General features: G+C 42.4%; 1 protein-coding gene across 1 annotated transcript in view; it reads left to right on the top strand.

Annotated features, from left to right (window-relative positions):
- The window catches only part of LOC134340888 (uncharacterized), a 167734-nt gene that overhangs the window by 62878 nt on the left and 90205 nt on the right, over window positions 1–14651 (top strand). The window contains exons 6-8 of the mRNA XM_063038461.1: window positions 274–403; window positions 3086–3168; window positions 10062–10156. Coding sequence (XP_062894531.1) covers window positions 274–403; window positions 3086–3168; window positions 10062–10156 — 308 coding nt within the window. The remainder of the gene's footprint in view (window positions 1–273; window positions 404–3085; window positions 3169–10061; window positions 10157–14651) is intronic.

Here is a 14651-nt window from a genome sequence, read left to right as displayed (position 1 = left end):
TTTATTTCTCATTCTTGACTTCCAAAGAACCTTGGGATCAAAAACACAGCAGAATCCAACAATATCACCAGACTTGCAGTCGACTGCACCACCCTGTGAAAGAAACACCAACTTATTTGCAGTCAGAGTGAATTTATAGTTAATCAACTGTAAATCAAAGATCATTGACTCAAAGTCTCAATTCCGTTTCCTTCTTTGCAGATGTTGCCTGATCTACTAAGTAAGTTCATAATTTTCCTGTGTTTGTTTGAGTATCTTTTGCCTTCTCTTTAGGATAATGTTGACCTGAAGGAGATCATCTGCTGTACCAAGCCTTTATTAAAGCAAATTCCAATTAGCAACATAGCCCCTCATTGGACAGACCTACAGAGGAACACTGCTCTCACGATACTACTAGCTCACTGTAAGTGTCATTCTCAACAATCTTCAAACTAATACTCTATTAAAAACACACATACACAAAATGCTGGAGGGAACTCAGCAAGTCAGGCCGCATCTATAGAGGGAAGTAAACAGTTAATGTTTTTGGCCAAAACCCTTCATCAGATCTCAGCCCAAAATGTCAACTACTTGATTCTCTCCATAGGTACTGCCTGACCTTCTGACTTTCTCTAATATTTTTGACCGTAAGACATAAGAGCTGAATTTCGGCCATTTGGCTCATCAGGTCTGCCCTGCCTTTCCATCATGGCTGATTTATTATGCCTCTCAACCCCATTCTTCCACCTTCTCCCCCCTTCTCCCCGTAACCTTTGCCAACCTCTGCTTTAAATATACTTAATAACTTGGCCTCCACAGCTGTCTGAGACAATGAATTCCACAGATTCATCACCTTCTGTCGAAAGAAATTCCTCCTCATCTCCATTCCAAAGGGACGTCCTTCTAATTTGAGGCTGTGTCCTCTGGTGCTAGACTCCCTCCAGCGGAGGAAGCGTCCTCTCTTTGCCCACTCTGTCTAAGCCTTCCAATATTCAGTAGACGGATGAGACTTCCTCATACATTAACCCTTTCGTTTCTGGGATCATTCTTGTGAACCTCCTGGACCGTTCCAATGCCAGCACATCTTTTCCTAGAGAAGGGGCTTAAAACTGGAGAGGTTTGGATAAGTACATGGGTTGGAGTGGTCTGGAGGGCTATGGTCCAGCTGAGGATCATTGGGACTGCAAAATAACAGTGTGGGATGAGGGCCTGTCCCTGTGCTGTTGTACTCTATGACTCTATGTTTCTCCACTGACACTGGATCAAATGACTAATCCCATTTTGCTGCTTTTACTTTGGATTTCTATCATTTGTATTAGCTGACTGGCGGCGTAGTGGCATCAGCACCAGACTTCGGAGCGAAGGCTCCCAAGTTCGAATCCAGCTGGCTCCCTTGCATGCTTTCCATCAGTGCTGGGTTGAGCATCGAGCGAGCAACTCGGCCTCGTAAAAATAAGAAAGCCTGTTAAAAACACTGTCATGACAGTGTCCCGATGACTCCATTCGGAGTTAAGGGCTTTCTTCTTCTATCATTTGCAGTATTTTCCTTTTGGACTGTCAGGGCTTTCTGTGGTTATATCACCATTTCCAATCTCCTTATATTGGTTCTGGGTATAAAGGCCAGTGGTTTGGTTAACCTTTACTGTGTCATTTTGGTATTTGCTCAAGGTTCAAGTTTAATGTTGTCACAGGCATAATTATCCAGAGTATAAATGCCGTGACAATTAGTTTTTTGTAGCAGCAGCACAGTACGTTACAGGACAAGGGCAAACCTACACGGTAGCGTAGCAGATAGCATAACACTATTACAGTGCCTGCTACCCAGGTTTAATTCTAAGCACTGCCTGTAAAGAGTTTGTACGTTCTCTCCATGACTGCGTGGGTTTCCTCCGGTTATTCCGGTTTCCTCCCACACTCCAAACACGTACTGTATGTTAATTGGTCACAGGGGTGGAATTGGAAGGTGTCAATTCATTGGGCCAGAATGGTCTGTTACTGTGCTGTATCTCCAAATAAAATAAATTTTAAAAAACAAATTAACATAAATTGCATATAACTTACATGTATGCAAAATAAACAACAAAATGACACTAATGCAAGATCGAAAGTGAGGAAAACAGAATATTGTCTCAATTGGTCACCCTCCTGGCTTCACCCCATCATCTACCAGCTTGTACTCCTTCCCCTTCCCCCCTATCTTCTTCTTCTGGCCTCTCTCTCCTCCTTTCCAGTTATGATGAAGGGTCTTGGCCTGAAATGTTAGCTCTTTCTTCTACTCCATAGATGTTGCCTGACCTGCTGAGTTCCTCTGGCATTTTGAGTGTGTCTTAGCCTGAATTGGTGTTTGGCTTTTCTCGGTCAGTTCAGGATGGCAGTAGGGAAGAAGCTGTTCATGAACCTTGGGTTTTGGAAGATTTGATCTCTCCTGTTTATATTTTTGTCACTCAGAAGGTAGTGTGAATGCCAGGTCTAAGGTAGATGACCTTGCATTTACACAGATGGAGATGTATTTGCTGCAGTTTTACCCAGCAAGAAACTGAACAGGGAACTCCCCAGTGCACATGCTTCCAGTAATCTTGCTTTAATGACTGATCATCACATTTACCAACTGAACTGCAGGAGTGCACGTTACTTATGGATAAGTTGGCACAGTTTGTTGTTCAGTATTTGGAGAACATGTTGTTCTCTTCTAAGTACACAGTCTGGTACAGCCTCATTCACAGCCATGGGATGCCAAGTTACTGCATAGACTATTTAGAACATAAACCATTACAGCACAGTACAAGCCCTTCAGCCTTTGATACTGTGCTGACCTTTTAACCCACTCTTAAGATCAATCTAACCCTTCCCTCCATTTTTCTACCATCCATGTTCCTATCTAAGAGTTTCTTAAATACCCCAAATGTATTTGCCTCTACCGTCACCCCTGGCAGGGCATTCCACACACCCACCACATTCTTCGTAAAGAACCTACGTCTGATATCTGCCCTCTATTTTCCTTCAATCACCTAAAATGATGCCCCCTCATATTAGCCATTTTCACACTGGGACAAGTCTCTGGCTGTCTACTCGATCTCTGCCTCTTATCATTTTGTACTTTGTTTAGTTGCAGATTATATAAAGAAATTTGCTGATGAGGGGGATTCTCTGCTAAATGATTTTGAACGAAATTGTGAATGCAATAACCAGGTAAGTACCTTGATGTTTCCTGTTATGTTACGGATCAGTTCCTTGCTCTACGCATGTCATGTTCATTACCAGGAAGGTCCCCTGTTCTTATCGTCCCTCGTTTCGTCCAACTCCCATCTAAAAAACAAGAGGCAAAGAAAAGAAGGAATTCAGTGGGTCAGGCAGCATTTTGGAGAGGAATGAAGAGTCAAGGTTTTTGGCTGAGACCCTTCAGGAGAAGAAAAGAATGGGAAGAAGTACAAGCTGGCAGGTGATAGGTGAATTTGATTGAACTTTTCAAACAGCAGACTTAACATAATTTTGCCTTGATCCCTCATGTTTATAAATCCATTACATTGCAGGTTATTTTCCTGACTAGTCAATGAATTCTTCTTTATCTACAGAGGAAGGAGAAAGAATTTTCCCATTAATCAATGATCAGCGCTGCAAAATTTAATCCCTTAATTTAGAGCAGGGGTTCCCAATTTGAGGTCCACGGATCCCCCCCCTCCAGTTAATGGTAGGGGTTCATGGCATAAAATAGGCAACACTCACAACACGCTGGAGGAACTCAGCAGGTGGGGCAGCATCCGTGGAAAAGATCGGTCGACGTTTCAGGCCGGAACCCTTTGTCAGGACTGTAGAGGGAAGTTTGAAAAGGCAGTTTCAAAGGTAGTGTCCCTCTACAGTCCTGACGAAGGGTTCCAGCCCGAAACGTCGACCGATCTTTTCCACGGATGCTGCCCGTCCTGCTGAGTTCCTCCGGCGTGTTGTGAGTGTTGCTTTGACCCCAGCATCTGCAGATTATTTTGTGTTTACGATTGGCATAAAATAAGGTTTGGGAACCCCTGATTTACAGCAAATAGTAACAACATTTGTCCTGATGAGGGGCTCTTGGCCCGAAACGTCAACTTTTTTAACATTTCTCTCCGCAGATGCTGCCTGACCTGCTGAATTCCTCCAGCATTTTGTGTGCGTTACTCTCGATTTCCAGCATTTGCTATTATCTTGTGTTTTGGCAAAGAAGAGGGCTATGTACTGTAGATAATGAGTATCTGTAATGGATATGGATAATATCAATAATGAATATTGATAATAGAAGAGATGAGCACAGTACTGAGAAATGTTCTTGACTCAGGAGATCATGATGTAAGCCTGGAATTGGCATGGGTGGAGCTATGAAAAGGCAAAGTGTAGAAAACTTCGGTGCTATTTCCAGCCAACATTTAGGTGTGGCAGAGCTCAAGGTGCATATAATAGAGTAATGTTGAATCAGGTTCATGGGTCTAGCAATTGAGACAGAAATTGCTGACTTGGAATAAGTATACTAATCATTTATTTTCAAACAGTAAAAATTTGATCAGACATTCATGTTCCTCAAGTTACAGAAACTACAAAGCTGAATATTCAACAAGCATACATACCTTTAACAAACATACATACGCAGAGCATACCTTCCCAATGGCCATATGCACTGTTTGCCATAAATGGAGGGAGAGTGAATCTCCCACACATGCTGTCTATATACGCAAGATATTTGAAACTGGACATCAGGCAGCTATCCAATGGGAAAAGCAGCTGCAGTTTCTAAGCTAACCAATCACAATGGAAGCAACTTTCTCCAATCAGAATAAGCCATGCCTTCCCACAGACAAATAGTGATAACTTCACTCACCCCATCACTGAATTGTTCCCACAACCTATTGACTCACTTTCAAGGGCCTTTCGTCTCATGTTCTCAATATTAGTTGTTTGTTTATTTATTATTTTGCTTTTCTTTTTGTATTTGCATTGTGTTCTGTTTTGTACTTTGGTTGTTTGCCCACCCTGTTGCGGGCAGTCTTTCATTGATTCTATTATGTTTCTTAGCTTGACTGTATGCCCACAAGAAAATGAATCACAGGGTTGTATATGGTGACATATTTCCAATTTTGATAATAAATTTGCTTTGAACTTTGAATCAGGTTTATTATCGCTGTTGTATGTCATGAAATTTGCAGTAATCATTGAATCTATGTTTAGACTGGATAATGAAAATGAAGGGGGGATAAGTTTATGGAATCTACACCAAATGATTTTCCAGATGAATATACATGTATTTCAAAGTTCAAAGAAAAATTATTATATATGTACTTGTATATCACCATATACAACTCTGAGATTCATTTACTTACAGGCATTTACAGGAAAATAAAGAGAAACAAAAGAATTTTTGGAAAATCCTACATAAACATAGACTGACAAACTATGCAAAAGAGGACATATTGTGCAAATAATATATAAAAAAAAGTAAATCAATAATACCGAGAGCCTGAGTTGGAAAGAGTTCCTGAAAGTGAGTCCATAGGTTGTGGAATCAGTTCAGAATTGTGGTGAGTGAAGTTATTCATGCCAATTCAAGAACCTGATGATTGAGGGGTAATAACCTTTCCTGAATCGAGTGGTGTGGGTCCTTAAGTCCTTTTACTTTATACTTTATTGTCACCAAACAATTGATACTAGAGCGTACGATCATCACAACGATATTTGATTCTGCGCTTTGCGCTCCCTGGAGTACAAATCAATAGTAAATATTAAAAATTTAAATTATAAATCATAAAAAAAAAATCCTTGTACCTCCTTTCTGACATCAGCAGTGAGAAGAGAGCAAGGCCCAGAAGGTGGGGGGCCTTGATGATGAATGCTGCTTTCTTGTGACAGCGCTCCTTGTAGATTTACTCAATGGTGGAGAGGGCTTTACCAGTGATGGACTGGGCCATATCCACTACTTTTTGTTGGCTTTTCTGCTCTTGGGCATTGAGGTTCCCATACCGGGCCATGATGTAACCAGTTAGGATACTCTACACTGTACATCTATAGAAGTTCGTCAAAGTTTTAGCTGACATACTGAACCTATGCAAACTTTTAAGGAAGTAGAGGTGCCATTGTGCCTCCTTTGTGATGGCTCTTATGTCTACTACTGGGGACTTCTGGAACTAAGTAAGGAAAATGACAGTGAAGATTGTGCAATAAGAAAAGGTAGGGGGTCTTGGGAGATTGACCATTGTATGAGGAAATCAAAAACAGAATCTGGTTTAATATTACTGACATGGATAATAGAATTGATGGCTTTGTTGCAAAGTTTGCAGACGATATGAAGATGGGTAGAGGGGCAGGTAGTTTTGAGGAAGTAGAGAGGCTACAGAAGAACTTAAATAGATTAGGAAAATGGGCAAAGAAATGGTAGATGGAATACAGTGTTGGGAAGTGTATTCTTATGCACCTTTGCAGAAGAAATTTCTTAAATGGAGAGAAAACACAAAAAAAAACTGAGGTGCAAAGGGACTTGGGAGTCCTCATGCAGGATTCCCCAAAGGTTAACTTGCAGGTAGAGTCTATGATGAGGAGAGCAAATGCTATTCAATTCAAGAGGACTAGAATACAGTGACATGCAAAAGTTTGGGCACCCCTGGTCAAAATTTCTGTTGCTGTGAATAGTTAAGCGAGCAGAAGATGAACTGATCTTCAAAAGTCATAACGTTAAAGATGAAACATTCTTTTCAACTTTTTAAGCAAGATTAGTGTATTATTTTTGTTTTGTACAATTTTAGAGTGAAAAAAAGGAAAGGAGCACCATGCAAAAGTTTGGGCACCCCAAGAGATTTGAGCTCTCAGATAACTTTTACCAAGGTCTCAGACCTTCATTAGCTTGTTAGGGCTATGGCTTGTTCACAGTCATCGTTAGGAAAGGCCAGGTGATGCAAATTTCAGTGCTTTATAAATACCCTGACTCCTCAAACCTTGTCCCAACAATCAGCAGCCATGGGCTCCTCTAAGCAGCTGCCTAGCACTGTGAAAATTAAAATAAATGATGCCCACAAAGCAGGAGAAGGCTATAAGAAGATAGCAAAGTGTAATGTAATTAAGAAATGGCAGTTAACAGGAACGGTGGAGGTCAAGCTGAGGTCTGGAAGACCAAGAAAACGTTCTGAGAAAACTGCTCGTAGGATTGCTAGAAAGGCAAATCAAAACCCCTGTTTGACTGCAAAAGACCTTCAGGAAGATTTAGCAGACTCTGGAGTGGTGGTGCACTGTTCTACTGTGCAGCGACACCTGCAGAAATATGACCTTAATGGAAGAGTCATCAGAAGAAAACCTTTTCTGCGTCCTCACCACAAAATTCAGCGTCAGAAGTTTGCAAAGGAACATCTAAACAAGCCTGATGCATTTTGGAAACAAGTCCTGTGGACTGATGAAGTTAAAATAGAACTTTTTGGCCGCAATGAGCAAAGGTATGTTTGGAGAAAAAAGGGTGCAGAGAATTTCATGAAAAGAACACCACTCTAACTGTTAAGCACAGGGGTGGATCAATCATGCTTTGGGCTTGTGTTGCAGCCAGTGACACGGGGAACATTTCACTGGTAGAGGGAAGAATGAATTCAATTAAATACCAGCAAATTCTGGAAGCAAGCATCACACCGTCTGTAAAAAAGCTGAAGATGAAAAGAGGATGGCTTCTACAACAGGATAATGAACCTAAACAAGCCTCAAAATCCACAATTGACTACCTCAAGAGGTGCAAGCTGAAGGTTTTGCCATGGCCCTCTCAGTCCCCCGACCTAAACATCATCGAAAATCTGTGGATAGACCTCAAAAGAACAGTGCATGCAAGACAGCCCAAGAATCTCAGTGAACTAGAAGCCTTTTGCAAGGAAGAATGGGCAAAAATCCCCCAAACAAGAATTGAAAGGCTCTTAGCTGGCCACAGAAAGCGTTTACAAGCTGTGATACTTGCCAAAGGGGGTGTTAGTAAGTACTGACCATGCAGGGTGCCCAAAATTTTGCTTCAGGCCCTTTTCCTTTTTTTTATTTTGAAACTGTGAAAGATGGAAATAAAAAAGTAATCTTGCTTAAAATATTAAAGAAATGTGACATCTTTAACTTTATGCCTTTTGGAAATCAGTTCATGTTTTACTTGCTTGGCTATTCACAGTAACAGAAATTTTGACCAAGGGCGCCCAAACTTTTGCATGCCACTGTATAAAAGCAAGGGTGTAATGTTGAGACTTTATAAAGCATTGGTGAGGCCTCACTTGGAGTATTGTGAGCAGTTTTGGGCCCCTTATCTTAGAAAGGATGTGCTGACACTGAGAGGATCCAAAGGAGATTCACTAGAATGTTTCCAGGATTGAACGGCTTGTCATATGAAGAGTGTTTGATGGCTCTGGGCCTGTATTCACTGGAATTCAGAAGAATGAGGGGTGACCTCATTGAAACCTATCAAATGGTGAAAGGTCTTGATAGAGTGGATGTAGAGAGGATGTTTCCTATGGTGGGAGAGTCTAAGACCAGAGGACACAGCCTCAGAATAGAGGGGCGTCCTTTTAGAACAGAAATGAGGAGGAATTTCTTTAGCTAGAGGGTAGTGAATTTGTCGAATTCTTTGCCGCAGGCAGTGTAGAGGCCAAGTGTTTATGTATATTTAAGGCAGAGGCTGATAGATTCTTGATTGGTTAGGGCATGAAGGGTTACGGGGAGAAGGCAAGAGACTGGGGCTGAGAGGAAAATTAGATCAGCCATGATGAAATGCAGAGCAGACTTGATGGGCCAAATGGCCTGATTCTGCTCCTGCACCTTATGGTCTTATGGACATATGTCGTGAAATTTGTTATTTTGCAGCTGCAGTACAGTGCAATACATAGAAAAAAACTGAATTGCAAAAGGAAGTACATATGTAGCACTCAGCTCTATCAACTCACGTTTGCCTAGGGGAGACTGCCGTCTGCCTGCCAAACTGTGTCTACATTTGCGTAGATGCTGTGTAATGCACCCCGGTACAAACCCACAATGTAAAATATCAGACAGTACACAATGTGCGATTAAGTGATTATACTTTGTAACTCTTTTAGGTGGTGTGGTTAGTAGAAACAAATAACACAAAGGCGCCACTCAGTAAGTTTATCAGTCTTGTGCACAAGGTATAATTCGTTGGAGTTCATGCCTTCCCGATCAATCCACAATCGACCTCTGAACCTCCGACAGCATCTGAACCGTTTTTATTCCGGTATCCGCCGTCCGGGAACCGCCAGCCGCTCCTGCACTCGCCCTTTTTCTTTGCTTGCCTCACTGAAAAGACTGTGAACTCTCTTGGTCCCACCATACAAGATAGCATAACAGGTAGTCTTTGGTTAGTTCCCTGATATCTGTAACTTTAACCCAAACATCGCGCTCCAAAGAAACATTACCTCATCATTTATCATTACAGAGAAGCCATTTCATATAACACAACAGAGAAGCCATTTCATTAGTTTTGCAGTTAACATTACTGAGAACCCTACACATATAAAAATTAAATTGTATTACTAATGCAAATGACAGCAAAGAAAGTGGGGTAGTGTTCATGGGTTGGCTTATTGTTTACTCAGAAATCCCATGGCAGAGAGGAAGAAGCTGTTCCTAAAACATTGATAGTGTGTCTTCAGTCTCCTTGATGTTAGCAATGAGAAGAGGTTATGTCCTGGGTGATGGGGTCCGTAATGATGCATGCTGCGTTTTTGAGGCATCGCCTTTTGAAGGAAGGTGTCTTCGATGTTGGGGAAGTTAGTGCCCATGATGGAGCTGGCTGGGTTTACAGCTCTGATTCTGTGCAGTGGGTCCTACATATCAGATGGTTAGAATGTTCTCCAGAGAACAACTGTAGAAATTTACTCAAGTCTTTAGTGACAACGAGTTTCTATGCTTCAATCCATTTTTTGGAATGGATTTGTTGTAACCACAGACTTGGCAATGAGTCATTGAGCTCTGTCTATGCACTTACTGCCTTCTCCACTGAGACATCGGGGACTGTCGGTAGGTGTACAGAAAGGCAGTGAAACCTGCAGTGGTTCAGATTGGAGCGGTTAGCTTTACAGTAATCTTGTGTGTTTTGTCATTAGAAGATTACGCATCTTCAGTGGAAAGGTGAAGACGAGGTGAGCATCAGTGAATTCACAGCTGCCATCCTCACATACAGCAAAGCTGTGGAAACAAGGTACGCTTTACCATGATGGCTAGTCGGACTGTTTAAACATGATCTTTTTCCAGAAATGTTCTTTAATTAGGTACAGGGTTAAAATTTGTTGTTACCATTTCTTGAGTAAACAGTCCCGGGGTTTACACATCTCGCTCAACCTCAGTGGGCAAGGCCTGCTTGACTTATAGGGAAAGATTGAATAGCTTAGGACTTTATTCCCTGAAATGTAGGCGAGTAAGGGGAGATTAGATGGTGGTATGCAAAATTATGAGGGTATAGATAAGGTAAATGCAAAATGGCTTTTTCCACTAAGGTTGGGTGAGACTGGAACTAGAGATCATAGGTCAAGGATGAAAGGTGAAATGTTTAAGAAGAACTTCAAGGGAACTTCACTCGGAGGGTGGTGAGAATGTGGAACAAACTACCAGCAGCAATGGTGGATACAGGTTCAATTGCAACACTTAAGATAAGTTTGGATAGGTAAATGGGTGGGAAGGATATGGTGTGGTCCAGGTGCAGGTGAATGGTACCAGGCAGATTAATAATTTGGCACGGACTAGATGAGTAGAAGGGCAGAAGTGCCTGTTTCTGTGCTGTAGCATTCTATGACTGACTTGGGTGTGTTAAGAGCAGAGTGGAAGAGAATTGAATTATCTGAACTGGTTCCCTCAGGTTGGTAAATAAATCACAGCCAGAGCATTGTTAGTGTTCTGTAGCTTAGGAAGATCACATTGGTGTTGGGGTGACACCTGGATTCCAGGGCATTAGCTCATGAGAGAGGTTACACAAACTAAAGCTGAATAAGCCCAAAAGAGGAACTTGGAGAGAAACGAATCCAGGATGGGAATCTAAGATCAGACCCATGGCCCTCTTGACAGAAGCTAGTGAGCATTTCTGGAGATGCAGTATGCAGAAGATTGTAATTTTTTTTCACAAACTGAACAATACTGGGTTAATTGTTATTTTTATTAACCAAAGGATGGGGTCAAGGGTGGGCATAGTGGATGACCAACTCCACGTTCCTGTGATCCCAGGCTTGATTCCATTGAGCACTGTGCGTAGAACTGAGAAACATTCAGTGATCACCTCTTAATGAAGCTGAATCATTTTCTGGAACCCTTATGCAGGACCTCTCTAACACAGGGATTGTCATTTGTATTGTATTATAGTACTGTGTCATACAGCACAGCAATTGGAATCTTGGCTCACCAGGTCCAGGCTGATCATCAGAAGTGGTCCCAACACCGACCCCTGCGGAACACCACTAGTCACTGGCAGCCAACCAGAAAAGGATCCTTTTATTCCCACTCACTGCCTCCTACCAATCAGCCAATGCTCTAATCATGTCAGCAACTTTTCTGTAACACCATGGGCTCTTAACTTGGTAAGCAGCCTCATGTGTGGCACCTTGTCAACGGCCTTCTGAAAATCCAAATATACAACATCCATTGCATCCCCTTTATTTATCCTACTTGTAGTCTCCTAAAAGAATTTCAACATGTTTGTCAGGCAGGATTTTCCCTTAAGGAAACCTTGCTAACTTTGTCCTATCTTATCCTGTGTTACCAAGTACTCCTTAACCTCATCCTTGCAATTGACTCCACCATCTTCCCAATCACTGAGGTCAGGCTAACTGGCCTGTAATTTCCTTTCTGCTGCCTTCCTCCTTTCTTAAAGAGTGGAGTAACATTTGCAATTTTCCAGTCCTCTGGCACCATGCCAGAGTCCAGTGGTTTTTGAAAGATCATTACTAATGCATCCATAATCTGTACCGCCACCTCTTTCAGAACCCTAGCGTGCAGTTCATCTGGTCTGGGTGACTTTTGTGCCCTTGGGTCTTTCAGCTTTTTGAGAACCTTCTCTGTTGTAACAGTAACTGCACCCACTTCTCTTCCTTCACACCCTTCAACACCTGGCACACTGCTAGTGTCTTCCACAATGAAGTCTGATGCAAAATACACATTTAGAAACATAAAAACATAGAAGACATCTCCCTGTCTGCTCCTGGATGTGCCTGTTACTATTGGGTGGTCTATAAAAAACACCCAGTAGAGTTATTGACCTCTTCCTATTCCTAACTTCCACCCACAGAGACTCTGTAGACAATCCCTCCATGACCCTCCTTTTCTGCAGCCGTGACACTATCTCTGATCAGCAGTGCCATGCCCTCATCTCTTTTGCTTCCCTCCCTATCCTTTCTGAAACATCTAAAGCCTGGCACTTGAGGTAGCCATTCCTGCCCCTGCACCATCCAAGTTTCTGTCATGACCACAACATCATAGCTCGAAGTGCTGATCCATGCTCTAAGCTCGTCCACTTTATTCATAATACTACTTGCATTAAAATAGACACCTCTCAAACCATCAGTCTGAGTGTGTCCCTTCTCTATGTCCTGCCTATCCTTCCTTTTGCACTGTCTCCAAGCTTTCTCTATTTGTGAGCCAACCTCCCTTTCCTCCGTCACTTCAGTTCAGTTCCCACCCCCCAGTAATTCTAGTTTAAACTCTCCCCTATAGTCTTTGCAAACCTCCCTGCCAGGATATTGGTTCCCCTGGGATTCAAGTGCAACCTTTCCTTTTTGTACAGGTCACACCTGCCCTAGAAGAGGTCCCAATGATCCAGAAATCTGAATCCCTGCCCCTGGTCCAATCCCTCAGCCACGCATTTATCCTCCACCTCATTCTATTCCTATACTTACTGTCACGTGGCACAGGTAGTAATCCCGAGATTACTACATTTTGATGTCCTGCTTCTCAACTTCCTTCCTAATTCCCTGAAGTCTCCTTTCAGGACCTCCTCCCTTTTCCTACCTATGTCGTTGGTACCAATATGTACCACGACCTCTGGCTGTTCTCCTTCCCACTTCAAGACTTAGTTTATCTGCCATCATATTGTCCCCTGTTATTATTTCTCCAGCCTTATTTTCTAGCGGTCATATATCCACTTTCATCTCTGTCTTATTTTTTACGTACTTGAACAAGCTTTTACTATCCACTTTGATATTGCTGGTTAGCTTGCTTTCACGTTTCATGTTTTCCCTTCTAATGATTCTTTTAGTTGCTCTTTGTGCCTATCTAAGAATCTCTTAAATGTCCTTCATGTATCTGGCCCAGTCTCTGGCACTGAAAAGGCAGAGGAAGAGTACTGTGGTGATAGCAGATTCCATAATTGGGGGAGAAGACAGGAGACTCTGTGGATGCGATAGAGACACCCAGATGGTATGTTACCTGCCACGTGTCAGGGTCAGGGACGTCTTGGATCAGGTCCACAGTGTTCTAAAGGGGGAGGGTGAGTAGTCAGGTCTTGGTACATATTGGCACCGATGACATAGATCAGAAAAGGGAGGAGGTCCTGAAAGGAAACTTTAGGGAGCTAGGGAGAAAGCTGAAAAGCAGGACCTCTGGGGTAGTAATCTCTGGATTGCTGCCTGTACCACAAGCCAGTGAGGGTAAGAATCGGATGATTTGGCAAATTAATGTGTGGTTGAGGAACTGGTGCAGAGGCAGGGTTTCAGTTTCTGGACCATCAGGATCTCTTCTGGGGAAGGGATCCAGTATCTTTGCGGGCAGGTTTGTTAGAATTGTTGGAGAGGGTTTAAAGTTATTTGATGGGGGATGGGAAGCAGTGATATGGCTGAGATTGGGCAGTTGGTATACAAGGAAAGGCAGTGTGTAGTGAGATGGTCAGGAAGGACAGTCAGATGATCGGGCAAAATTGCAGTCAGTGGGATGAGTTGCATAGTAACAGGAGGACAAAATTGAAAAGTTGTAGCACAGTTAGAGATTGGCAGGTATGATGTTGTGTGCATTACTGAGTCATGGCTGAAAGAAGATCAAAGAAGATCATAGTTGGGAGTTTAACATCCAATGATACACATTGTATTAAAAGGCATAGCCTCAGATTAGAAGGATGTCCCTCTTGACCAAAGATGGGGAGGAAATTGTTTAGCCAGAGGGTGGTGAATCTGTGGAATTTATTGCCACAGGCAGTTGTGGAGGCCAAGTCATTAAGTATAATTAAAGTGAAATTTGATAGGTTCTTGGTTTGTCAGGGCGTCAAAGGTTATCGGGAGAAGGCAGGAGAATAGGATTGAGAGAGTTAATAAATCAGCCATGATTAAATGATGCAGCCATCTTGATAGGTCGAATAGCCTAATGCTGCTCCTATGGTGTCTGTCTCTTTGATACACCCAACACACTGTCTAGTAAAAAGCATAGTTCTGACACCTCCCCTATACTTTCCTCTAATCACCTTAAAATTATGACCCCCTCATATTAACCATTTCTCATCCTGATTTCCAACACTTCGTCTGTTGCCTTCTCACCCATGGTAATTTAAATGATAGTCTGAACCTCGGTGTTGCGAGAGCCCCTGGCCCCAGCTGTCAACCACCCTCTGGGTGAAAGAGTTCTTCACTTGATCTCCTCTCATGAAAGTCAAAGTCAGACTTATTATCAAAGTATTTATATGTTTCCATATACTACCCTGAGATTCATTTTCTTGCAGGCATTTA

The sequence above is a fragment of the Mobula hypostoma genome, chromosome X2, assembly GCF_963921235.1.
Source record: "Mobula hypostoma chromosome X2, sMobHyp1.1, whole genome shotgun sequence".
In the NCBI taxonomy this organism is placed as follows: domain Eukaryota; kingdom Metazoa; phylum Chordata; class Chondrichthyes; order Myliobatiformes; family Myliobatidae; genus Mobula; species Mobula hypostoma.
This window is presented reverse-complemented; position numbering and strand designations above follow the sequence as displayed.